The 26,694-nt window shown below is 40.2% G+C and overlaps 1 protein-coding gene across 5 annotated transcripts in view; it reads right to left on the minus strand.

Moving 5' to 3' along the window:
- Positions 1–942: 942 nt before the first annotated feature.
- Positions 943–26,694, minus strand: part of LOC144475197 (lateral signaling target protein 2 homolog) — a 54,386-nt gene continuing 28,634 nt past the window's right edge. The window contains exons 2-7 of one of the 5 annotated variants that reach the window (XM_078190861.1): positions 12,711–13,133; positions 10,403–10,759; positions 7,592–9,945; positions 7,193–7,482; positions 6,477–6,773; positions 943–2,376 (exon numbers count right to left, since the gene is read on the minus strand). In XM_078190861.1, the coding sequence (XP_078046987.1) occupies positions 6,493–6,773; positions 7,193–7,482; positions 7,592–9,945; positions 10,403–10,759; positions 12,711–13,133 (3,705 nt within the window). In that variant the 3' untranslated portion in view covers positions 943–2,376; positions 6,477–6,492. Of the gene's footprint in view, positions 6,774–7,192; positions 7,483–7,591; positions 9,946–10,402; positions 10,760–12,710; positions 13,134–26,694 lie in introns of all 5 variants that reach the window. The other 4 variants (XM_078190851.1, XM_078190841.1, XM_078190871.1 and 1 more) reach the window with 4 other exon arrangements.

Below are 26,694 nucleotides of genomic sequence, written 5' to 3' on the forward strand. Positions count from 1 at the left end.
CCTACGACTCGTAGCTCGAGCGCGAAGGATCGTTCACGTAAAAGATAGAAAGCACAATACGCTAGAGCAAGGCATCGATTGCGTGTAAAAAATAACTCTTCATCCTAAGCTTAGTTCGTATTTTTTTCCGCGACACTCCCTAATATCGATGTGCTTCTTAAGAGAACGCATGTATGTTCTTCAGAGAAGTCTTTAGTTTGACAGTCCTACCAGGCCGCAGAAGCGTTGTCGCGCGGTACGCGCGGGTTCTTCGATGTCCGAAGACCTGCGAGCAGACCGTACGTCTCGGACATGCCTCGATCGGTATCGAGTACATTACATTGAGCCGGTGGATCGACGATTAAACGCCGGACGATTTATTCCGTGACCCTCTTCTTTCCTCTAATATCGCTTCGAATCGTCGAACAACAATGGCCGCCGTTGTTGCTCCACGTTTTTACAGGTTTCTCGCGCGGATATTGACTGTGTCGCGCTGGCAACGCAACGGGAATGTGAAATTTGAACGCCAAGGGTAAAACGTTGCGTGTCACCTGGACCTCGCCTAATCGCCGCTCTAGAAGCGCCAACGCAATTTTGTTCTACAGCTCGGTAAGGAATCGTACACGCCGATCGTTTTCTTTCTTTTCGAAGACGGTGAACGCACCTCGCGTGTGCTTCACGAAGCATTCCACTGAACGTATGCGGACAGTCGACGGACACGGTGATCCACATTGACAAACACTCAGTAATAGTTTTTTCATTGTTTTTTTTCTGTTTTTTTCGTTTTCAGAGATAATTCACGGCTGACCTCGGGACCGCCTCCGTTCGAAATGCCAAACCGGCAGCCAGTTGATTACTCCGCAGAGTTTACGCAGGGTGTTTCGGTACATTATATATATATACAGGTGGGAGTCGTTGACACTTTGAAAATGAAAGAGTGAGCCGACATATGCATCTTAAAATTATCGTTTACAGTTCACGCAAATTTCTTTTCCGATGGGAAAACCATGAGCTCGTGCGCGAGAATCTGTCGTGGCTTCTCGCTTTTGTGATCCGATAAGAGTCAGCAGGATTAACATTGTAAAGTCGATCGAATTTCGGAACAACGGTTGGAGTATGACAGACGCTGGATGTGATCAATGTAAACAGTCGTGACTAACAATGGTAACATTACTGAATGCGCACCGGAGTAATCGTCGAATTCATTGGTGCGACGCTGTTACTTCGAGATTACGATTAGTACTAGATCTTCACGTCCATGTATTTTGATCACTTGGAAATATATATATGTATATATATAAACTATACTTGTCTATCCTAACACTAGACAATGCATGAACGAAACATTAATTCGGGAGAACGTATGAAATCTACTCTGAAGTACAGAAAAATGATGCAATTTTCAGTGTTATTTACAAGCTTCCTTACAGAGCATTGTTCAAAATAATTATAGATCGTTTCACGTGGAATATTGAAAACATTTCCAGATATTATGGTCGCCATGAACGTTAAACAATGCAATGATACCATCACGCTGGAATCACTGAAAACGGTAGAATCGATCTATACTTCCTAATACAATGATACAAGATTTTTATCTTAAGATCGTAGAGCTTATATAAATTTTGATAACGCAATGAAAATCTTAACGCTAATTAAAGTCAGCTAATATCGTAGGATTCGAGAACTTTAATATCTATGGAACAAGACAATAATAGCATGTGACAACAACTAACTTATCAATAATTATTGGCAGTCGTAGTTTTATATTGTGCAGATAGAAACTTTAAATTAAATTGATTACATGATCACACACACTCTGCCATAATGTTCGAACCAGTATACGACAGCGTTACTGATTTATCATGGAGTCATCGACAATAATTCAAATATGTAGCGCGTTACATAGAAGAAAGATATTCCACAGAAATTTTCGAAATTTTGCCAATATTATTATCGTCGATGATTCTTTATTTTTCCTTATTTTAGATCGAATTTAAGCGAGAAAGACGTTTATAAAACCACTTGAATTCGAAACGTGGAGACGTTCGCAATGCTAATCCTGGACAGAATTTATTGGATACTTCATGATTGGAAATGTTTAGCGTCGGCGTCCTTTAAATCAAATCGGATTCGTCGATCGAGGATTTATGTTGAGGGGGTTAGGCCACGTGCGGTCGTGGAAGGGAATAAGAAAATAAGCTATCGATGTCCTGGATCATCGAACAAAAGCCCAAGGTCTTTGGTCATAGGAAAGAGATGGTCGCATTTCGGTAACAGGATTTCATCAGACCGCACGGCACTTACCCCAGAACCTCAGACGAGTGAAAACCATAGAATTTTGTATCTTCTGGGAGTTATTCTAAGAAACAGTTTACAGCCCCATGATCCTCGCCTCTGAAACAAAGAGAAAAAGCTAGGGTGGCGTAAAAGTGGGAGTCGTACCTTTCTCGAAACTCATAACCAGGAAAGTAATCTCTAGCGTGTGATGGAATTCAGTTCCAAAACTTAAACTATATCGTAACTGAGACTTCCTAGCTCTGTGCCGGTCAGAGTTCTGGGTATGCGGATCCCATAGCTTGAGAGCAGTCCACAATTTTGTGTGAGATGTGTGCGAGTGAACGTTTTTGGTTCGCAATAGTTTCTGCGATTGTAGACTATAGTATAAGCGATGCCATGCATCAAGTTTCTTGACAAAGTGAAGAACATGGCAGGCTTGTCGGCCTGCCCCCTGTGTCGTCCAGAAGAAGACGTGGATTGGGGCAATGTACAGACCGCCGACGAGCTGGCTTTCATGCAATCAATCATTTGCAACAATGGAAACAAGATATACGTAAGATGACAGAGCACGAACAACGCAACCTTTTCAAGTGGGAGAGCCGTCGACAGCAGGCATTCAGCCCGATGTTCTTGGATCTTGGCGGCTTTAATCTCGAGATACACGATCCAGGCCCGGGTCAGGTATGGAGAAGCATATTTAGTACATCGATCATTATACAATCAAGAGCTCATGGGAATTCCCCGTATACGATGGAGAACTGATAGCGTCTGCAAGGGCTGATCTATGGTTTTGCGTATCCGTACTACGGTATCGACCGAGATCGCGTAGGACTCTTCTAAATTGTACGCGCGGGAAACCGCGTAACCAGCAGGGAACTTATTGTCACGAAAATTTGGCACAAGCGATAGTAACGTGCCTCTGCGAGAGTATGCTGCACAGATCAATCGGATCGCAGGACAATTGTTAAAAATCGCAGTTTACAAGCTTCCAGAACGGTGTTCCGATTTGCCAGCGCATGGTTATTAACAAAAAGGCGTATCCCACATTATTTCGACGACCATTGGATATGTTAACGAAGCGACGTCCTGAGTAACGTTATTTTATAGCTGTCGCTCGGTTGTCGTTTAAAAGATATATAAGTTAGTCAGAACGTTGACAGCATACCAGAAGGTCGTCTTTGAGATTTACCTTTTTGTGAATAACGATTTGGTCTCTCCTCTTTCGTTAGACGACGAACACGCGGTCGTCAATTAACTGCAGGTCTGAACTAGGTAGACTACAAAAGTGCTACTTTGTGTTTCTGAGCAGGGGAAAAGCCGAGCAACAACGTTTCTTGGAACAGAGGCAAATACGTTTCCTCGGTATTTGCTGAATGCGAAAGATAAATTAGGACACTCGCAAATAGAGGGTGCGTCTGAAATTGTGGCGCTAAAGAAAAGCTCGTAATTTTTAATATGTAACTAAGTGGAAAATACAAAAGAAAATCTGTTCTAACCAGATTTCATTTTCGAGACGATCGGCTTCGAAGATTCGACATGAGATCTTGTGCTTGCTACCAGTTGCATAAATCAGCGTCGAGCGTACTTGATTATTCGAATCCAATTGTCTCGAAAACGATGAAGAACATGGCAATTGTTCAATGTTCGTTCGATTTCAGACACACCCTTTATAAACGTTTCGTCGAATCGATGGTCACGATTACAGTATACGATCACACTTTTGACTACTCGCAACTCTCCTCGCTAGTTTTATTATATTAAAAATTTAGAAATCACTTGGATCACTATCGCTGAGCGAGCGGTTGATATAGTTTAATGTCCAACACGGCGCAAGGATTTGTCTCTCAGTCTACGGATGCATTCCCTCCTTTCGAATTTTCGTTCTCTCTCTTTCTCTCTCTCTCTCTCTTTTCACTTTTTTTGCCGTTTTTTGTTTAACTATCTTACTTAAGATTCTTGCGCTTCACCTAAAAAGAGTATATTCCAAAATTAAATACATATGTATGTATGTATGTATGTATATGTATAATATGTATGTGTATATATAAATACAAATATTTCTATTTTACAAACGAAACGTCCTTCGACTCTCGCAAGCTATTCAGTTTACATGTTAAGTCTCCGACGATCTTCTTCTTTTTTTTTTACAAAACGATCGAGCCAATGGAGAACACGAGTTGCGTTTTATACAGTACGCACCATAAACATAGACATTGAAGCGATGCAAGCAGAATGTACACTATGCACGGGCATGGGAAAATCAATATACAGGGTGAATCACCCGAGACTGGAACATGAAATGTATCAGTTTTCTTCGTGAAACGATACGGCTCTAGATTATGTAATAAAATATTTCTTTTCAATAGATTAATACTCCAAGATTTTTCTAAATGTAACTAACGTGTTATTAAAATAAAAAGAAACAATTTTTTCAGTGCCATAGAAAATGAATTTCAGATTCCAGTTCTAAATGATAACCCATCCTGTGTAACTAAACATTTAAAAGAAATATAGTCACTCCTGTGTCTTTGTAATCACGTAAAATGTCTTTAATATTCAAAAACGCATCTTAGCAAAGTCTTTTTTTTTTTTAAATCATCGATGCAGTAAGACTTAAAAATATTGTTCATTCGTTCGGACTCGACGCCCGCCACCTGTGCTGATAAAAGAGCAAAAGGTGATTTTATCACATAAAGGAATGTAACGTGGAAAACACGAGGTTTATTTCTTTTTTTTTTTTTTGAGTTTCGTCTACATTTGATGGTACCAGCTGTATAAAGATATCGATTCTCGCGTTAACAAAGCACGAGAGACTACAAAATCGGAAACTCGAGCGCTCGTAGTAACTAAACACGCCTAAGGGGGGGAGGGGGGGAAAAGATAAAATCTAAAACGGAACGTCGATGAAGAGAATAGAAAAGATAAGGGCGAAATCGATATACAATATAAGGAATAATCTGTACAATGTGGTGTCGCGTATCTTGAACGACAACTCCCGTCCTCTTCTTTTCAATCTTTTGTTCTTTTTTTTCTTAAATGGTAAGATCAAGATTCGAAAAATTCAAACTATGATACAACGTCTTTTTGGAATTCAGCTAGGATAAAAATCGTTCGATAAACGACGTGTAAAAATAGTAACGATCGTCGCCGACGTATTTAATTTAGGTGCGTGCAAGTATTGAAATCAACGTAAAGAACGGTTCCACCAGTGATCCGTGTCGTTTCGATTTTTATTAAGCTTCGTTATTCGATTCTGAAAAAGAAATTTTTTTTTACTATACTCGTCTAAGGGTCAGAACAATATAATAAATTCTTTTCAAAGAAATATTTTTCGAAATTAATAATTTTCTCAGACTTGATATTAAATTTCGTACAATGATAAAACAGCTATGAAACGTCAAGTAAAAATCGAAACGACACGGCACTGTTGAATTTTAATATACTCGGCACGCGCTTTATATACACGTACATGTGCAACTACATCTGCGTAACGTTTTATCTCCAAGGGAAGTTTGCCAGATGTTAAATTAGTTTGCAAGAATAACAGTTGGATGTTACAAGGCTCATAAATAAAATAGAAGTCATTCACTTGGCGTATGCGTTCTCGCTTACCATTTTTAAAACTATTTCTGAGAAGGAATAAAAAGAAACGTCACCAAGTTTTTATTCGTATGCCACAACTTTTTATATATTCCACTTCGTGAACTATACCATTCGCATTATAAAAAGAGAGTTATACGTATTCGTCTTTAAAATTGTTCATGAATAAATTGCAAATGTCATACATCTATGGAAAAAAATGAATGATTGAAACATAGAACAGTATTAGAAGAATGTGAAAGTGTGAATTCATTTTCAAATAATTAAAATTATTAACACAAAAACTACTCTACACCCTCTTTTTGTGAAACATATACGTAAAGCGTATTATTTTGCATAAAGAACCGTTACCTATTTATGAATATTTTTAACGCCACTATCCTTGCCAGTTTGCAATTATTCAAGCGAATAACGTACAACCTCCTTCGTAACTCAAGAAGTTTGATGTTTTATTACCAATGCAACATCCGACAAAGTTCCCTTTCAAAGGTCGACCATCGAAACACCGTGTGTCCCTACTAGAATAAGGAATCGAATGATCACATAGCTGAATGCCCGAAAAATATTAACAAGAAGATATTCAGTGAAGAGAAAGAAAACGATTCCCTAATTTATACCTTGTTCTGTTAATGTTCAGCTCGCAGGTGTTACTTGGGAAACGGTGAACGGCGTCACCTGATAGAGGAAACACCTGTTGCACACCCTCACGGGTTTCGTGTGCCCGTAACGTGGCAGGGGAACGTTGTTGCTACTGCAACGACCGCAGAACACTTTGCCACAATTTCTGCAATGATGTCTCCGTCGCACTACGGTGAAGCCGGCTTGGCAAGCCATACACCGCGGCGCGTCGTTGTCGGGGACCCAAGCTGGAGCACGCTCCACGCACTCTTCGCCGCGTTCGGTTATCGGAGAATCTACAAATCGAAGTCAAATGTCAACAGAATGCTAGATATACTCTTTTACTCTTTTACTCCTCTACTATTTTACTGTTTTACTCTCTTTTACTCTTGACCAAACGTAGGAATGCTTAAAACTTAAGAAAGCGATATTTAAAATAATGTACAGTTTAAAGAAAATAATAGTTTGAATAGAAAGGAAAATTTGAACAATTTCACCACTTAATTCTTAGTTACACATTTTTAAATCTAAAGAATTTCTGTACTCTAATTTTGTAGTACAATTATGATTCATTACAAGTAACAAAGTATTTCTTACTTTTATCTATGGTTAATGTAACAAATATTACAGTTTAGAGTCTTAAATTCTGACTAGAACTGCTCGCTAGTCTACGAACTGGTTGATCATTACAATTCTTATACCGAACAGAACGTACTTGTATTTTGGCCATTAGTAGTCACAGTCGTGTCTTCCAAATCGTCTTCAAATTCCTGCAACGAGTCTTGCCGCTCGTGATTAGTACCCGTATCGTTTATAGGATTTGCTATTTGATCGTCTGCGGTTAAAATATCGTCCTTCGTCTCGCTCTCTTCTACGGTCTGACTACTGTTCATCAAGAACACGCACTTCAATATATTCCGCAGATCCGAGGCAAAATTCGTCTGCAACTGATCCGCCACACCGGCTATGCAGACGAACAGTCGATGAACAAGATCCTCCGACGATCTGAAATAAATCAAGTTACTCTCGCGTCGGTGCTAAGATCGATAGAGCTAATTCTAAGAAACTTGAATTAATTTCTGCGTCGCAAACAAGCACGAAAGATCATCATTACCGAAACTTCGCTCGGATCTGATTCCTGTTCGCGATCTCAGCTGCCTGCATCGCGAGCGCGATCTCCTCGTCGTCCTGGCAGTCGCTCTGGAACTCGCTGGTCTCGGAGCTGGAGTCGCAGCAGCTGGAACAGCTGGAGCTGGATCCGACGTCCGGCTTGTGGATCAGCGAGCGATCCGAGTTGAACGACTGCGCGCCAGAAACGGTCGTCGCGTTGACCAGTCTTATCGCGCGAACGGTTCTCTGCGTATTATTGTCTTTTATTAAACTCTGGACTCCGTAAGGAACGTTTTGCGGCATCACCGGGGAAACTGGCTCCGCTACCAAGCCACTCTTGTCCGTCCTTGGTCCCAAACCATCGTTCATCAGTTCGTTAGGACTTCTGTTCTCCAGTTTCCGTTTAGTCTGATCGGAGCGAGTATTGACCCTGTCGTATTTGTCCCTCTTCTCGACGTCCCTCCTCTTCATCCGGCTGATCTGCTCTGATCTGGATCTCCTGTGGTCCAGCAGCTTCTTGTTATGCGGCGACAAGTTTCTCTGCGTCCTGGGGACGATGCTACCGGTCCGATGGCCGTTGGTACGCGGCTCGAAGTGCTGCATCCTCGGGCTGGCGTGAGGACTGTGGCTCCCGAAGTTCGGCATTTGCCTGGTGTTCTGGCTCGGGTGTAAACTGGCGCCGTAGCTGATCAGTCTAGGGTTCAGGCACCGGTCGGTCGAGTTCGACCTGGAGCTCTCCGTGCTGGTCGCGCAGTACACGCTCTGGAAGTGCGAGGTGGTCCTGGTCTCCTGGTTCCCGTGTATCAACGGGCCGCTCTTGTCGTGTCTGCGATGATGTCGCCGCTTCTGTTTCTCGTCACGCATCTTCCTCGACACGATCTTCTCCTTCGCGTACTGCTCGATCTTCGTCCCGATCTTGCCGATGTTCTGCGACGTCGACGGACAGTTCTCGCACTTCAGGTCGCACCAGAACTCCCGGCGTGAGGTGGACGCGTCGATGTTCAGGTTCAGGTTCTCCCAGTTCTCCGTGTAATTGATCTGAAAGCTGGACTGGTTCGAGTCGCAGACGGTGATGTGGCCGTTCCCGTAGGCGACTCCGACGAACTCCTCGTTGGTACCGTCGAAGTTCGACGATATCCTTGGAATGTTTTTCGCGGCCTCGGTGCTGCTCGAGTGGAGATTGTTCACCTCGATCGAATGGTCCATCGGCGGGACCGGTTTCACGCTCCTCAGACTACAGACGCAAGAGTTCTCCGAGATCGTGGAGCTCTTCCTCTTTGGCGAATTCAGATTCGAGCAGGAATAGCTGGTGTTCTCTTGCGTGTCCTCGTCGTCCAAGATCTGATCGTCTTGCTGGATCTCGTTCGCGAACGTCTTCTTCTCCTCCGGACTCTTATCGTAAAGGCTGGTGTTCTCCGAGGACAGTACCGTGCAGATCCCGGAATCGGTCTGCTCCGAGATCTCGTTCTGACAGTCGCTGTCCAACAGGAGATTCGACAGGGTCTTGTTCGCCTCGGAGATCAGCTTCTTCGAGTCCAAGTCCGGCAGCGAGTTCTGAATGTGCATGGTATCGCCGGACACGTTGTTCTCGTGGGACACCTGGTTAAGTAGATACTGAGTCTGCGGGATCTCGATGTTCTCAGAACCGTCCAGGATCTCGGAGATGTCGGAGGTCATGAAATCGTCCTGCTGCTGCTGACTCAACTGGTTCTCGCTGCTAATCGACGCACCGTTCTCCGCGCCACCCTGTGCAACCGATGCCTGCACCGTCAGGTATACCGAGCCTGCGTTATCCTCCTCTCTTCTGGAGCCAAGACCGTCGTCGCAGGACTGCCGCCTGCTAACGCTAGAGTTGCAAGCCTTCTTCACGCTGTATTGCACTTCGTCACTGACACTCTCCCGTTCACTGGATGTCCTCGCGCCACCGTTACACCTCGCACTCTCGTCGAACCCGTCCGCGGTCACGTACACACGATTAGGCCCGTATTCGACGTCGTTCATCCTCGTGGCCGCGCGCCTATCGCCCTCCTCTTGGTCGTACCTCGTCTCCGGCGAACGATCCGCGTTCTCGCATTCCTCCGTTAACGCTTGAACTACGTCGTTCGCCACCTCGTCCATATTGTTTCCCGTGTTCCTCGTCACTGTGTAAAAATCTACGATGAAGTCTTTGCAGTTCGGATAACCGGTATAAAAATTGTGAACGAACTCCTCCAGGTCCGGTATGTCCTGGCACGCGGACTTCGAGGAGTGCGTGATAGGGCCCGACGGCTCTTCGTTCGAGCACAACAGCTTCTCGAGCATGTAGAGCTCGCGATTGTTCAGCGTCCATAGGAGCTCGCGGATTTTTAAAAGCAGCGTCTGGAACGAAGAGACGAGTTGTTAAATATTGTTGTCATCCGTCTAAAATATAGCATATATTTTCAATATTAAAACTGCAGATTTTTATGTCTGTGTGATACATAAAAATTTCTAAGGTACAAAAAAATTCGTAGAGTACAATCATTTTTTTTAACTTTGAGTATCATGATAAAACGATTCGAAGAAATATATTTCTTTCTATCAAGTAGTAATCTGAGATCTAAGGAATAAAGTGGAGAAGACAACAAGGTGTTTCAAACTCTTAATTAACTCTGCTAACAAAATAGACTAATACCTTAACGATTATTTGATGTCAAAAGAATGAAGCTAAGTGACTGATCAAATAATGACAAAACTATTACAATCGATTTCGTTGAACTAGTAAAATGTCTGGCGCTGTCGCGATTTTCGCGAAACCGAGTCGCTACTTTATTGCAGTGGTTGTTCGACGGCTCACCTTAAACGGTCTAAACATTTCACTAATGTTGTCGGGTGATTTGAGGCACAGCGGCCCTCCAGGCGGAGCCAAGAGGCCAGAGACAATCGCCAAACGGGGAATAGTAAACATCAGGGCTGGCTCGTAATTATCCACGTCAGCTTGGCTGAGCAATCCACGTTCGAGAGCTCTCTGCAGCGTCTCCGAAAATAAAACGCACACGAGTTCCTGTTGCTCGTACTCCTTGGTCGATTTTACCGGTACCATGGCGCCGACGTAGCACAGCTCGAAATCGGAGAACAGACGGTCGAAGATCTTCAGGGACTCGATCAGCTTCTCCAACGACGGGTCCAGCGGGTTCTGCGTCTGAAAGAGATACTACCAATAGAAAAGTTAGTTTGGTCATCGTTTCCAACCACTACGCCCCACCATACACCCTCTCCTTTTCGATGTTTTACAGTTCTCTCGTTTCTATGGGGTTTCTTTGCTATTTTATGGACGCGGTTGCGAAGAATTCAGTGAAACGTAAATTACTTTATTTAGATTACCGCCACTTGGCAACGCTGCTTCCCTTTCTATTTTGTTAAACAGTGTATAGCAACGGTTCTATACGTGAACAAAGTAGAGTATTTCAGATGCGATAGCTGTGCTGTATTCGTGACGAAAGAGGAGCAAAGAAATGTGATTACTACATTATAGTCACTCGAAATATTAACCCCTTGCGATAGAAATAAGAGTCAGAGTAGTGCTGATGATTTTATTAACTAATTTACTAAATATTGTTCGTTTCTCCTGAATCGACATAAAATTTAATTTTTCTTTTATCAGAATGCAGGAATGAAAATAAATTAAGATATAAAGAAATACAAAAATTGTCACGATCTATTAGGAAAATTATTAACGCTTTGACTGCCATTTATTTAATGAAATTAAGATTGAAAAGTTAAGTTGTATCACATCGATCATTTTCTCAATATTCTTCGATATTACGGAGATGTAATAAATTTGTGTAAAAATTAATTTTCGACTTTAATCGCACAATAGGCATTTGCGATACAATAGGAACAATAGGTATTGCTTTACAAATTCGTTTCAATATCGATCAGGTCCTTTTTTTGAAACATATAAAGTCGACACCGTGTCTTTTTCTGTTCTGCTTTAGCGAAGACTTTTTAAAGGGCGATTAATTTAATCAAATAATATGCACGTTATTAAATGCGACAGATTACAATGTTCGCTTCAACAGGGAATATAGCGTTCGCAATATCGAAATACAAATTTCTGTGATTCTGAAACTGGCAGCTTCAATTATCTCCTTTTGTCTCGCTGGAATGATTTCATATTTCCGGGACACAGAGGGGCCATGCTAGTTCGGGGTGACCTAGCGGTTTTTTATTTAACGACCCAACGCCACGTTACACCCACATGGGAAAGAATTAGTCGCTGCCAGATGCAATTCTACGTCAGATTTTGCCCGATGTAAATCTGATAACAATGAATTAATACCAGCGGATTTTAGAAACCCGCAATTGTTCCCTCATCAAATACTAGCACAAGCTTTTTTATATTTCTGCTTGTGTAACAGTATTAAAATTACAGTAGACAATTGTGATTTAGAAAAATTACAAATTCTAGCATCTAGAATACAAATATGTCTATAATTAGCTTCATCACTGCATTGTCGCTACATTTAACCCCTTACACTATAATAACGAGTCAGACTCGAATTTCTTCTATAACTAAATAAAAATAAATTCTTCTGATATTAAAGTACATAAACGAAAGTAAATAGAGATAATAAAATGAACAAAAATTGGCTCAATAGTTCAGGTGTTAAAATGGTAAACGTGTGATTAAAATTTACTGTATTTTATTTTACTGTCATTTACTGTATTTCACTGTGATTAAAATACTAAAAAAGCAAACGGCATATTTTTTCAAAAAAAGTCTTAGTCATTCAGAAACCTTCGACCAGTAATTATCGCAATGCGAATAGTTAGTACGCCACCATCATTTATTTGCACCGGAAAAAAACAAGGCGACGAGCCGGTGACGAACCGGTGGTGATACACTCGGTCAAACACGTTCGAGTCTCGGCACTCCGTGCGAAAAAATTCTCCGAACGAAGATCGATGTGACACAACAAGAGCGTTCAATTTCAAAAACTGTAATTAGAAGGTGAAGCCTTTGGAAGGCGCACATGTGCTCCGTTATCGTTCCAGCGAGACGTCGTTGGAGGAGGAGGGTGTAGGAGGGGGAGGAGGAGAAGGTGGTGGGCGAAGGCAGGATTGATAGGAGAATGGTTTCGGTAACACAAGAAGATAAATACCTTCAGGTTCATGTGACCTTTCAGCGCGTGCTCCCTGAGCAAATTCCTGACGATATCCAGCGACTTTGTCAGGGCCTTCGCCAACGGCCTCATCGCTGAACTTTCCGCCTCCCTATTCATGATGGAGGAGCCGGCTGCCAGGCATTCCGCGCCGAACCACAATTGTCCCGCGAGATTCTCCTGCATCACGTCGTCCGGGAACTTCACCCTGAAGTCACGGTTCGCCCTGCTCTCCGGTATCAGCTCGTCCATTATCTGGCTGCAGATCGTCAGCACCTTGTCCTGACAATGGCGCAGCTGATTCACCAGCGTCGTGCATCGTTCCGGCTCCTGTCGGCCGTCGAACGAGTCCAACTCGCAGGCGACCGCGTTCAACGCCTCGTCGGCGTAGAAAAACTGAGCGAGCAGACTCGTGTCGTCTCTCTGGAAAAACAAACAAGCAATTCCATTAGACCGGCCTATGGAAACACTATACGACGACGACGACGTCGGGCGGCTCCCCGCTCCGTTCGTCTTAACGCGAACCAACAATTTTCCTACGCGGAACACGCTTTCGATTGATCCCGTGTGACGTCAGAGAACATTTCACGTCAGACTGTCCTGCCACGCGGTCTTTCGCGGAGGATCGGTCCGAGTGGGCGTGGCTACTTTGCTCTTGGTTTCGATGCAGCCGGGACACTGCGGAGCAATTTCTAACTGTTCCCCGATATGTTACGGTGTTGTGCGAATTTTTCGAGTAAAGCGTCGAATTAAATAAGTCTATTCAAGGAAATTCTATTCAATTATTGCAACTTTTACCTTTTACTATTACGTCCCTCGGACGTAACATTTTTACAATGTGCATATCTCCGTGACAACCGATAGTTAGATGACCTAATGCGATCAGCGACCACGGACGACTGTTCTGCTTAGAGTTAGTCATGCGACTTCTCCTAGCCGTAATATTAAATAGTGAAAGTGGCTGGCTTTGTATTCTTTGTAGAGCGTACTGGAAACAGATACAATTCGATGCGCTTATAGTAAAAATATATGAAGGCAACCGATACAGCGGAAAGATTAAACAAGGCTGAAAATGTTGGCAAACTAATTGCAACTTATTAAAATAATTAAAGGATTGTTCAAACGATCGAAATAATTTTTATCGATTATCTAACGAGTATCGATTTCCATAAATTGGCAGCTCTTTTAACAGAATCGAGTCGACTCTGCAAGACTGGATTTTAATATCGTCGTTACAAAATCATTTCCTCGAATCGTCAACAATAAACTCGTACTCACAGAATTGTTATCGATGTCAGAACGCTTACGTTGCAAAATCGATTTCTCCGCTCGTCGCGTGAGCGCGGAGTTCGCGATCCACGAAAATTCTATTGACGCATGTCCTATTACTCATAGTTTCCACTTTTAATAAACATTTGTCGCGACACGCTGCGTTATCTGTTTTCCCTCGGCGTCGCTATCACAGCCCGTTATCGTTTGGAACTAAATTATTCAGAAATACTAGAAACGCTTCAACCATTGCGAATGTTTACAAACATCGGGCACAAGTAAAAATAAACTGCAACCAGCGCGCCGCGCCGTAGCTGAATGATATCCGGGGCTAAACAAATGCGCGGCGGGTCCGACACGTTTCTAATTAACAAAGCGAGGATATTCTCCGGCGCGAATTAAGCGTAGGTCGAAACGACGACGAAAACTTCGGCCAACTGAAAACACGGTTCTCATTAAATACAGATTAAACCTTTGCGGTCGAACGGCGACTCTCAGGCGCCTCTAAAAATTATCACGCCACGTTTAATAATAATCTCTATCAAATATATTAATATTTAAAAAATCGTTAAGAACTATTATCTGTTACATAATTCATAAAATTCAATTTTACAATGAATAAAGTGCTCCAGGTTGTATAAAATGAGAACATTGTGAGTCTAAAGAAATATTTTGGATTTCCAGTTAAAATGGGTCCGACTGCGAATGGTTAAACCTTTCGTTGCCAGCTCGTGAATGTTTTAAACGCGTGCCGTGCACGCAAGCCTGTAAGCGAAACTCCCTAGGAAACAAAATTACTGAACGGTGAATTTGTTTCTCCGTCGAGGATCATTCGATTTCAAGTTGATGTCACCTATTCGCGATGGCTAATTGCAGGTGACGATTGCTATGTACTCCCCCCGGCTCGAACCAAAATATTTTGCCTCGGTTAGTGTCAATAAACCAGCGAATGGACTGCAGCGATATCTTTATTGCACGCGAATGGTAAGAAGACGAATTAACAGCCGCACAGAAGTTCAAGCGTTTCACTGCGGCCGTCCCGTTATCTGAAGTTCTGTTTGATTAACTTAGTACGCGTGGATCGGTGAGGTCAAGCCGGCTAACTCTACACGCCTAGCGAATTTTTATCGGAGCATAGTATCCTCGATAAGTGCACGTTATCCGCGAGTTGCATACCGTCGACTAGAAATAGCATAATTGTTTCGGAGATATCGAATTCTTTCTTATTTATTTTATACAACAGATATTTCTGATGCTGCACAGTTACTGATTAACTATATTCGTATAGGATGGAAATTGTTCTTGCAAAATTATTTTATCGTTTTAAGAATCATTGTTATACTGAATTTGAAGGCTGCTATAGTAACGAGATTATTATTGAATCGCAATTTCGATCATTTTTATTGTTATCCAATAAGACAATAAATTATTATACAACCGATATTTCTTGCAACAAATTCAAGATATTGTTATTAGCAATCGCAGTCTCGGCACTACTATCATTTAAATACATATAAATGTAACTATACATTTAACCGTACAAAACTTATCCATTCTGATATAAAATCAAGTTTTCTAAAAATTTTTAAATTAATTTTGCAAAAATCTAAAAGAGATGCAGAGCGACGTGATTGTTACCATCTTATCGATTGTCTTAAACAAAGATCGATTACGATTGACGATCCTATATGACCGCGCGCATGGCAGTGCATCCGGATCGATACGGATCGATGAGCTTGCACTCGATGATTTTTTTTCACCGAACGCGACGACGAGAGTGCATTTTTTTCTCCCGCGGCGCATCGATCGGAAACCGTTTTCCCTTCGCGATTGGTAATTTTCCGCGCGCGTCCGCCGCCGCGGGGAGAAAAGAGTCGTCGTCGCTCGAGCGATATTTATAAATTGATGCGAACCCGCGCGCCTCTTGAAACAATGACTCTAATTATACCTATGCCGTAATTAAAAGGGGTGGACTCCGACTGTGGCGCGATACTTTATGTTCCGTAAACAGTGGTCGTCAATGGAAGAGGGGTTATACAGGCTATTCAACTGCTAATTACATCAAACGGCGTCCGATGTATTTAATGACGAAACTTTCTCCCGTTAATTCCGACACAATTCGTCCCGCCATTATCGCCTATTGACAAACACGAATCGACAAACAAACCGGCGTGGCCGCGCCGGTGTTCTCCCGCGTCCGCCTCGATCGGCTCTGTCGTCGTGTTAATTAATTTCTAAACAACGGCTATCGTCGCGGATAGCATACTTGCGAGTACAAAGCCGACCGAGAACAGAATAATCGAAACACACTTTCGCTGTTTGCGAAATGTAAATATTGTTGGAATTAAAGTTACTTAATGTAAATATTATTGTACCGTGCACTTTTTGTCGTTGGAAGATTATGCAATGTACGAGTGTAAAGAAAAACTTAAGGAAATATATTCGTATCGTTTCTGTGTAAATATTGTTGGTATTAAAGTTACTTAATGTAAATATCATCGTGCAGGTCACCTTTTTGTCGTAGAATGATTATGCAATATATAAACAAAATCTCAAGGACACGTATTTGCATCGTTTCTATATTAAAACTAATAGAAAATGAAAATCTATAAATATAATTTTTCTTTTAGTTTTTTTCTTAAATACTAGTAAAAATATAAATACGATGCTTTGTTGAGTTTTGAACAATTGTAATTTAGGTAGACAATGTTTATTTCTTGTAAAGCAGTCGTGATAGTTTTTCTTATTTCAATTAAGATATACAGACACGGAAAAAGGAAAAAATTAATGTTTATTCAATTTCTGTTTTCGCAGATTTGTTTTTAATAGTCCTTTCGAATTTGTTTTATACGAAAAACGGCTAAAGTGTGCGAAATATTGTTGCCGCGGCTCTCTTATCGCGTTATCTCTTAGCTGATGACAAGTTTACGAACGCCTACGAAAAAAAAACAAGGTGTTTTCTGGGCTCTCTTTGCTCCGAGCCAAAGATTATAAATTCAAAGGCGTATCTCGTTTGTTATTGTCACTGTTTGACCACGGTTTTGTCTCCCTGCGTCATCCCGCAAATTAGGAAACGGTATTAAAGAGAGGTTTATAAACGATAATAGGCCTGATCCTTGAATATCTGCAGCTTTGTGTAAAATAATCTTATCTTTTTCTGACACACATCTGCAAATAACTTTTCTAAAAGCGAACGGAATTACTTCCATCTTTCTTTAAACGCTAGAGAAACTTATTTACTATAAAATATTTTTTAAAAAAATTGAAGATGAAAGAAAAATAAGAAATTTAAAGAATGTGTTTCGTAGATCTTTGCAACTGACACGTATGTTGAAAATATCGTCGAAATCGGTCGACACATTGTTATCAGCGGCAAGCAATTAGAGATCGGGAAAATCGCAGCTTTCGAGCGAAAAGTGTGTCGCCGGTATTAGAATAACCCAATATACTCCATAATCGGACTTGTACCTCGTTCCTGATCAATGTGTGCGTGTCTAGTGTGTGTGTTTAATGTGTGTTCTGTGCGTGTATCGAGCGTCTCTATCCAGTGTGCTTAGGAACGACAATTATATCTCCAATGCCTTATCACTTGTACTTTGGGTTATTCTAATTACAATAACACTGGTTTTTTTTTTAAATGCTATAATACCATGACTAAAAGTGCTGAAGCCACACTAGAGAGGGCACTGTGAAGAGGAAACTTTTCTTTAGAACGTCGCATCGAAGGAAATAGGAATTTTTTGGAATTTTGTAAGATGGATTGAATTTTTAGAACTTAGAAATACGCAAGTCTTTTTAAATATTTACATATAATATCTTTCAAATAAATATATAGATATGATATCTTTCAAATAAATAGATAAATATGATATATTACAAATAAATAGATAAATATGATATCTTTCAAATAAATAGATAGATAAATATGATATATTACAAATAAATATATAAATATGATATCTTTCGTAAAATAAATACATTTTCTTTAAATATCTTTACAATATCACATTGAGAAAGGAAATTTTTAAAATATCGTAAGCTAAACTGCACAAATTAAGTAAACACGTTTTTAGAATTTAAAAATAGAAATACACAAATACGATACTTCGTTAATTTTTTTTTTTTAAGTCTTACCTAAATGACAAATTATCAACTAGAAAACTATGTTTCTCCTTACGTATTAGGTATTAAGTTTTAAATACTAGAAATTTCAATAATTATCTGGCACGCGTCATTCCTCGATGAGATGCTCGAACGTCATTACTTCATAATAAATTAAGAAAAATATTAAAATAAAATACGATTGAAACACGATACCGCGGTAATTGATACATTTAAATTGCATTATTTTCCCTAGACATACCATTTGTACGTCGTCAAGTCTATTGATAAACAGAACGCGAGAAATCGAGTGATAGACTTTCATGTTCGCCGCCATTTCCGTAAATCAATTTTCATTCGCGTAATATCAAACCAGTCGCGTAATATCTCGTCGAATCGATCAAAAAAATTCACAACTCGAGAACGCGAACGATAGCCGAACAACTTTATCGCGGTGGAAAATAATTTCGAATTCCTCCAAGGCTTTCCCCCGTCCCGAACGGCAACAAGAAATTTTTACAACGTGCGAGCACTTTGTCCGTCGTTTTACGTACCTGCGCGAACGAGACGAGATTTTTATTGAATCCGAAAAGCTCGTAAAAATGTACGCGGCAGAACGAGACGGCCGGCCGGCCCGCCGACAGAATTTCAAGCGTGTAAAATCAATAATAAACGATATTTAACGCGATACATGAATCGCTCATTAGCCACGGGGAGGCGCGCGAGAGGCCCGATGAGCGGGTCGTAAAAATCAACGTCGAAAAGCGATTTAGAAAGCGTAACGAGGTTTTCTCCGGTTCGTGTCAGCGAATAATTGCACCGCTGTCCGTTGAATTCGGTGGTAATGGGTCTACACGCGTGTTACAAACAATCGCGACTTTGAAATTTGAAAAATATCGCGAATGAATCGATTAAGGGGGTGTTCATTTTGTGTGCATAGTTTCATTTAGGGAAATATAGTTCGATTTCGCCGAGAATACGATCGCTATGATTTCAGTTCTTTAACGTTCGTACTATTATGAAATGATGATTTTTTTAAGCAAGAAAATATTTTAGAAAATAAGTGTACATTTAGTTGAGCATTTGGTTTAAATTCGACGTTTTTCGAACTGCAGATAAAAGGTCCTTAAAAGCTAAGTTACTTAATAAATTACGATATGTGCTGTTATATTCGTTTCGAAAATGTTATGCTATAAATATTCATTAATGATCATAGATTATTCTATCTATTTATTCTATAGTCTATCCAATATTTTCTATCGAATAATTCTTTACAATTATAAATAACTAATCGAATTTAGGCTGTCCAATTATTCCTATAATAATGCAAATAATTCTTAACTTCGAGTATGTCTTTACGTAACCTTAAATAATTAATTGTAAAAAGGGATATACAAGAATATCTAATCCGAATAAAATCTTATTGAAATGAACGCTTATTCAAACATTTATCCAATTAACGTTACCTTCGCCTAAAGATACGAAAATCCACGAAATCTATTCGCGAACGCGTCGTCTCAAAATCGCCGGACGACTTTCTGCCACCTCCACGAGCGTTCGCGGAACAATCGGTCGTTTCCCAGGAAAAAAGTTCTTAGAAAGTGAGAAGGAACTGTATCCGAACGGAAACGCGTTTCGCGCCCGAGACTCGCGATTCCGAAACACCGTGTGTCAACACGTGTTGGCAGCGTGACTCTCGAAAATCCGTTTAAGAATTAATGCCCGCGCGGTCTCTTTATCTATTTCGAGTCACGGCAACACGGGCACACCGTAATAAATTGGGATGCGCGACGATACGTCCTGGTGCAATTGCGCTTGCATAAGACTGTGTCGATGCACTTTGAATCGATATCCGTCGGACTCGCGTGATGCGGGGCCTCTCGTGTTTATTGCCCGTTAAAACAACGCGACCGATGGGAACAAAGAAACGCGAAACCGTAACACCGTACTTGCGAATCGTACGACCGAACCGCCTATCGTGTACTTGAACATCCTCGAACTAATTAACGTAATTAGAGTAACAATAGGAAGTTTATCGTGACGATACGAAGTTTATCGCAGCTGTTAAATATACAAAATAAGAAACAAAGTATGCGATATCGATGACAAATGAAATCTAAGCGATCGAAATGTGATTATTAATGACGCATTGATAGAAGGTTGGCAAGTGTTTTTACATTTGTCTATTTGCAATGTATATAAATCGTCGACTTGTGTTGGGAGATGATTAACCCTTTGCGGTCGAATGGCGAGTCTCAGGCGCGTTTAAAAATTATCATGCCACGTTTGAAAATAATCTTTGTCAAATTTACTAATATTTAAAAAATAGTTAAGGACTATTATCTGTTACATAAGTCATAAGATTCAATTTTATAATGTATAAAATGCTCCAAGTTATATAAACTGTAAGTCTGAAGAAATATTTTGGATTTCCAGTTGAAATGGTTTCGACTGCAAAGGATTAAGAGTAATGTTGTAAACAAATAGTATTACTATAGTACTAGTATACTAAAAATTTATTTATCAAATCGTGGGGCTTACAAAAATAAATGTTAGATACGAATACACCGCATTTTGCGGGCGCTAAGAAAATATACAATGATAAAATAAAAGTGTATAAGAAAAATTGATAATAAAAAACATTGGCTAACAGCATAACAGTAAATGAATATAGATGTAAAATCATATAACAAGAAATGACAATAGGTAGATAAAAATGAAAAATAGGATTAATAAATAGAGAAACGAACGCGAGGAATAAATAACATTGAAATAAATGAATAGATAGATAAATAAGTAGGACATACACAGACTTGTTAATGTCCCTCACTAGTAGCATAGTGATACACAAAATGGTAATTTGCGTACAGAGCAGATGTTCCACGCTGGCGGCTTCTCACTCGGCTGGAGAAAAATTCGCGCGAGTCGGTAAAATGTTTTCAACCCGGGGCAGAAATTCCTCGGCGATTCGGCGACCGGCGACCACCGAAATTCTTCGGAGATTCGGTTACGTCAGGACCGTGATGCGCAAGAAGAGACTGTCGCGCCCCCGGAGTTACGGTCAAGACCGAAATTCGCGACCGCCGTTGGCGGCTTCAAGGATACGGTCAAGAACGAGAGATTCGCCGAGGAACACGGCCAAACTTATAGTTACGGAAGATAGCCGCAATTTATGGACAGAGTTGGACAACATTTCATTGGGAATCCCCGTGGCGGCGAACAAAAGGGGGCTAAGAAAAATCAAGTGCCGATCACGAGCAACGAGGGAAGAAGTTTTTCACGCGGTAGAAAACGAGCGGTCGCGCGAACCCCCCGCGTGCAATTATTATTTCTCGAAAATAAGTGAAAAAGGGGGTTGGGCCAAGTTGTTCCTCGGTCGAGGCTGAAATTGTTCCGGTAAATTATAGAAAATCTATTCGCGGAACATTGTCGTTTCTTCTCGGAACGTTCCACATGTAGCACGAAAATTGGGTCACGTGCCATTGATTTACCATCACCGTGACGTATTGTTACGGTCCTCGGTGTAAATTAGACACTTATTACCTCCTATTACGGAAGTGAAGTCAGATTATCGACCGGGGTCTGGCTATGCTCCGCGGAGCACCGCCGCGCGCCGGCAAGGTGCGCGGACGCGTCCATTCAAATTCTCTCGATTTCCACGTGACACACACGGTGTGTGTGTGTTCGCGTTTCAGCGAAATCTACCCCTTTCGTCCTGCATATGGAAAGCCGCCGCCGGATTAACATTTAAAAAAGAACGGCATCTGGGTCACAGACCGCCAATAAAACTTAGGGAAACTGTCGCGGAGTCCGTTGACCTTTGGTTATCGACCCGAGGATCATTATCAATTTTAATCGCCCGATCCTGTTAGAATTTTAAATACGTTGCAAATCACTGTTCTCGAAAACAGCGTTTGTTTTAGGGCTTCGAGTCTATTCCCTCGATTTAACGCGGAATATTGCTTTTATTTACTCGACAGCGGATCTTTAAATAAAATAAAAGGTCTTTAAATAAAATAAAATAAGCTCGATCGCAATAAACAGAAGTCGAATAACAATGTTATTATGTTAATTCTTTAATCTCGAAGTCATTTTAAGCTTAGATCAAAAAATTGCTGTTTTGACCAGCTGTAGTGTAGTATAATTTGCTATATGAGATTGAACTTCGTGACTCGTAAAACTGTTATGCGTTTAACAGAAGGATATTTAATAACGTCACCATTATTTTGTTAATTGTATAACAATTTTCATTGGCGCTTCAAAAACGCCACTCGAGTGCAAAGGGTTAATAACGATTCTTTATGTTAATATATTTCTTCGATACGAATTACTTTTATTGTTTCACCTGCTCCTTTTTCTTACAAGAACGTACCATTTGTCTCTTTATTAATCACGACTCCAAATTCAACTTTTGCATCATTATCCAAAGTCTTCTCCGATTCTCGAAATGCTTCATAATTTAATAAGTGCAGCATTTTTGTATCTCTCGTGCGATTATTCGTCGCGCGCGAACTTTTTTCCATCCGATCAATGTCAACTACAGTCCAACACAATTTGCACAGTGTTTCGATAACAAATATTTGTGCCGTGTACAAAGTTCGTACATATTGGCGTTGCACAATGTTCGCACACAACGAGAAGGTTTCCACCAACACGTTACTTGCCGGCGTTGGTTTAACAATTTAACGAAATCGGTGACTCACGGCTAAGCACCTCGAACCGAATCCTTGAGATTAGCCGGAAAAATTGCAATCGCGAGGCAACGACTTGGCAAATTAGTCGACCGATCCCGTTCGGAAACTGCCGTCACGGGAGAATATTTCTAACGCGGCACAATTATTTAAGATCGTAAATGATGCGTAACCATTAATTATAGTAACTAACAAATAGTACATAAGAAATATCGGATATTTAAATGAACAGTAAAAATTTCTTTTTTTTTAAATGGTGTTTGTTTAACCAAAAAATGACTCATTTATCTCAATACACTTTTGTGATTTTAATATATATAAAAGAGATTTTTTATAAAAAAAATTCTAGTCCGTTGAATCAGCGTAAAAAATTACTCAAAATGAACGAAGAAAATTCTGCAAAGATTCTTTTGGTAGAATATCACGCTGAAGATACACAATAAAACTGTAACGGAGGCGATGTCACGAACGTAACGCGAGCCAGGGAGACAAACATTTGCACGTAATAAAAATCCGACGTTTCGCGTGCATCTAATATTATCCGCAAACGTTTGCGATTAAAATTACTAAGAATCTGGTACGATTTCTAAGCAGCGAACCGATCGTTGATAAATTAAACATTATCTGACGCTTGTTTCGGCGAGAATCGTCAACGTTTGGACAATTGGTATCGCACAGTGCGGAACTCGGAGAACGCGATTAGACGGCATTAGACCCCGAAGAAACAGACACGACGCGACATGATATCTCTCTGGCGGAAGTTCGACTAACTGGATCCGACTCGTCGGGCACGCGTTATCAACATAGTTTCGTCTCTAACGAATTTCTAAAGTAACGAAAGTATGCGCAGCGCGCAGCCCCACGTGTGGCCCCCACCGCTTCCCGTTCCCCGAACCGTCGGGACTGCTCTCCGTGACTTGCATCGGCTCGACTAAATGAATTCGAGCCGAGTCTGTTTCGCGTCCGCGTATCTCTCTCTCCTAGCCGCTAAATAGTCGACGATATCGCAACGCGATTTTTACTTCGCTGCACACCATGTAGGTCAATAAAGCTGAACGTCTGACGTTTTATCTCGCCACGCAGGGACGGACTCGACACGCGTCTTTAGGTTAGTGTAAAACCATCATCTTCTCCAACAATTTTAGGTTATTTTAAATCTAATACAATCTGAATTTTTACTTTCTATAAGAGTCTGGTATAACTCAAATTTTCTCTAAAAATCTATAAGAATTTAATTGCATATTTACTGTAATTTAAAATTTTTATTTTAATTTCTGTGATTATTTAGTATAGTTAACATGTATATATAAAGCGTGTATATTTTACTGTAAAAGGTGTAATATTTAATTCGCGAAAATATGTGAAAGGAAGTTAGACAAAGACGGAATTTATGCGAGCATATATTATAATAAATACTACGAAATTTATTTATCAGTAAATGTTGCCCTGGGCTTACAAAAATACCCGGCGGAACATTTATTGGCAAATAAATTTCGTAGTATCTATTATAATTTAAAATTTCAATTTCTGTGACAATTTAGTATAGTTAACGTATAAAGCGTGTACATTTCATTGTAAAAGGTGTCGTATTTAATTCGCGAAAATATGTGAAAGGAAATGAAACAAAAACGCAATTTGTGCTAGTATATTCCCTTAGGAAAGGTAGGCTAGATGGTTACAGCGATACGTTGAAGCGATTAGAGCGACGGGGGATGACGAGGGTGGTTGGTGGTCGAACGCGCGGAGCGCGGCCAGGGGACCTGCGAGCATCGCGGTACAACCCTGGATGCTCCAGCGAAGTAATAGTGTCATTAGATAAGCTTTTAGCCGAGTAAAATTCGCGATTATTTATAGAATCTTGCGATTCCAAAAGATACGTTCGTGTCGAAGGTCGCGTTGCGCAAGGTGAGAAAAATTCGTAGCATCTCTTTTCGCAAGTAATCCTTACGTCGGCTAGTCGAGTTTGTATTATTCAAAGAATATAATGGCAAGTGAAATTAGTGGACGCTTACTGTTTTAGCTTACGTCCAGCGTTTGTTTTGTTACGATTTGGTCGGTTCTTATCAGAATCGATCTTCTCGCGGTAGATTAAAAAACGAACATAAATTGACTTTCGATAACATTTATACTCTCCTGTTATTCTGAAAAATTTCGTTGGTTAAAGATATTTTACATAAACAAATTGGAATATTTGATGTTTGAGTAGCTGGATAATAATCTGCTGGATAATGTCTTGCGTTTGATAAATACACTGCAGATTATTATGCATGTATGACAAAAATGATTGCGTCACGGACGTGGACAGAAGGGAAATTATATTATTTAAAATATCGTTTCACGTATTGTTTTATCCCATAATTCGTCGAGATTATTATTTAACGTAATAATAAAATTAAATCAATACTGCTCTACTCCTTTTCACTTTAAAAAAATATCTGCAATAATTTCATAAAATCAAATCCTTTCGCTCATTATTATTTTCAACATTCTATCGTTCATATTAAACTATAGTTGATAAAGAAAATAATAGGTTTCTGTGCAATACTCGCTGCTTGCAATAAATATAAGCTGTCCTCGTTTTGCCTAAAGATTTAAAGGTCCAGCAGCGATAAACGTACAGTAAATGCTGAAAAATGTACAGTTCAATTAGCACCGTTGAAAAGGTTGCCGTTTTAATTGTTTCTGTTTTTCTTCATTGAACGTTCTAATCAACCACGCCCACCGGTGACCGGCACAGGTCCGAACGTGTTAACAGGAAAATGCAGCATGCAACCGTTCCAAGAACCACTTATTTTGCATCGAGGGACCGATACAATTATTTATTCTGACATTGCGTATGACGGAACACGTTCGACTGCAACAAACGTGTCTTCACTCGTCACATGTGCGTAAAGAATGAGTGCGCGCGAATCGTCACTTCACCGACACTTTTTTATCACGATTTCTGTTGCAACTTTAATCGGGTGACTATCTTAAATTCATAACGAAGCTCTGGTAAAAAGAAGTGTCAGACGTTGATCTATTATTAGACGTCCAAGTTTAAGCATCTTTTGAAAAATTCAACAGCATTCGATAATAGTTTCACTCTGTGCGCTTGTGCATTTTTCACCTGTACAAAGTGTTCGATGAATTAAAAACGTAAGATTATCAATATTATTGTGATAATCCATTTCTGGAGTATAAAAGTCGTCGAAAAATGAAGAATTCAAAATTTAATAAAAATTATGGTTTCGTATTACTCAGTTGTGATATTCTAATGCATAAAAATGATTGAAAAGATAAAGGAAATTGAAAATAAAGAATTAAATAGAATTCGGTGGTTTTAGTCATTTCAAGGATATTAAAATGTTTGAGAAAATAAAGGAAATTGAAAATAAAGGATTAAATAGAATTTAATGGTTTCAGATATTTCAAGAGTATTAAAATCAGTAGAAAATTGAAAATTCAAGTTTAAACAGAATTTAAACAGGTTCGTTTACTTGATATTAATTTTCAGACTATAAAGATCTTAATTAAAAATACAAAGATTTTACTCATGACTTTTGTCATGTAGCTGCCATCTCAAAGAATTTAAAAAACGTGAAATTGTCAATTGAAATAAAATCGAATGGAATAAACGGTAAAACGTGTAGTTTCATTTTATCTTTCGCTGCGCCGCGAAATATTAAATACAGCTGCATACTATATTAGGATTTGTGTCAGCAATGCCCTGGACGCGTTCCCGTATTAAAATCGAAAAATCTGTGTTCGCCCGTATCCCATATTTTCCCGAATGTTTGATGTCCTTTCTCGTATCGGACCATTAAGATAGACGCGGTTACGTCACGAACAATGACAAAACCGTACGAAGAACCGAATTCCAACATAACACGTCCCCGCTAATGGAGATTTTACGAGGCACGAGGAAAGAGAGAGAGAGATAG

Source organism: Augochlora pura, chromosome 2, assembly GCF_028453695.1.
Source record: "Augochlora pura isolate Apur16 chromosome 2, APUR_v2.2.1, whole genome shotgun sequence".
Classification (NCBI taxonomy): domain Eukaryota; kingdom Metazoa; phylum Arthropoda; class Insecta; order Hymenoptera; family Halictidae; genus Augochlora; species Augochlora pura.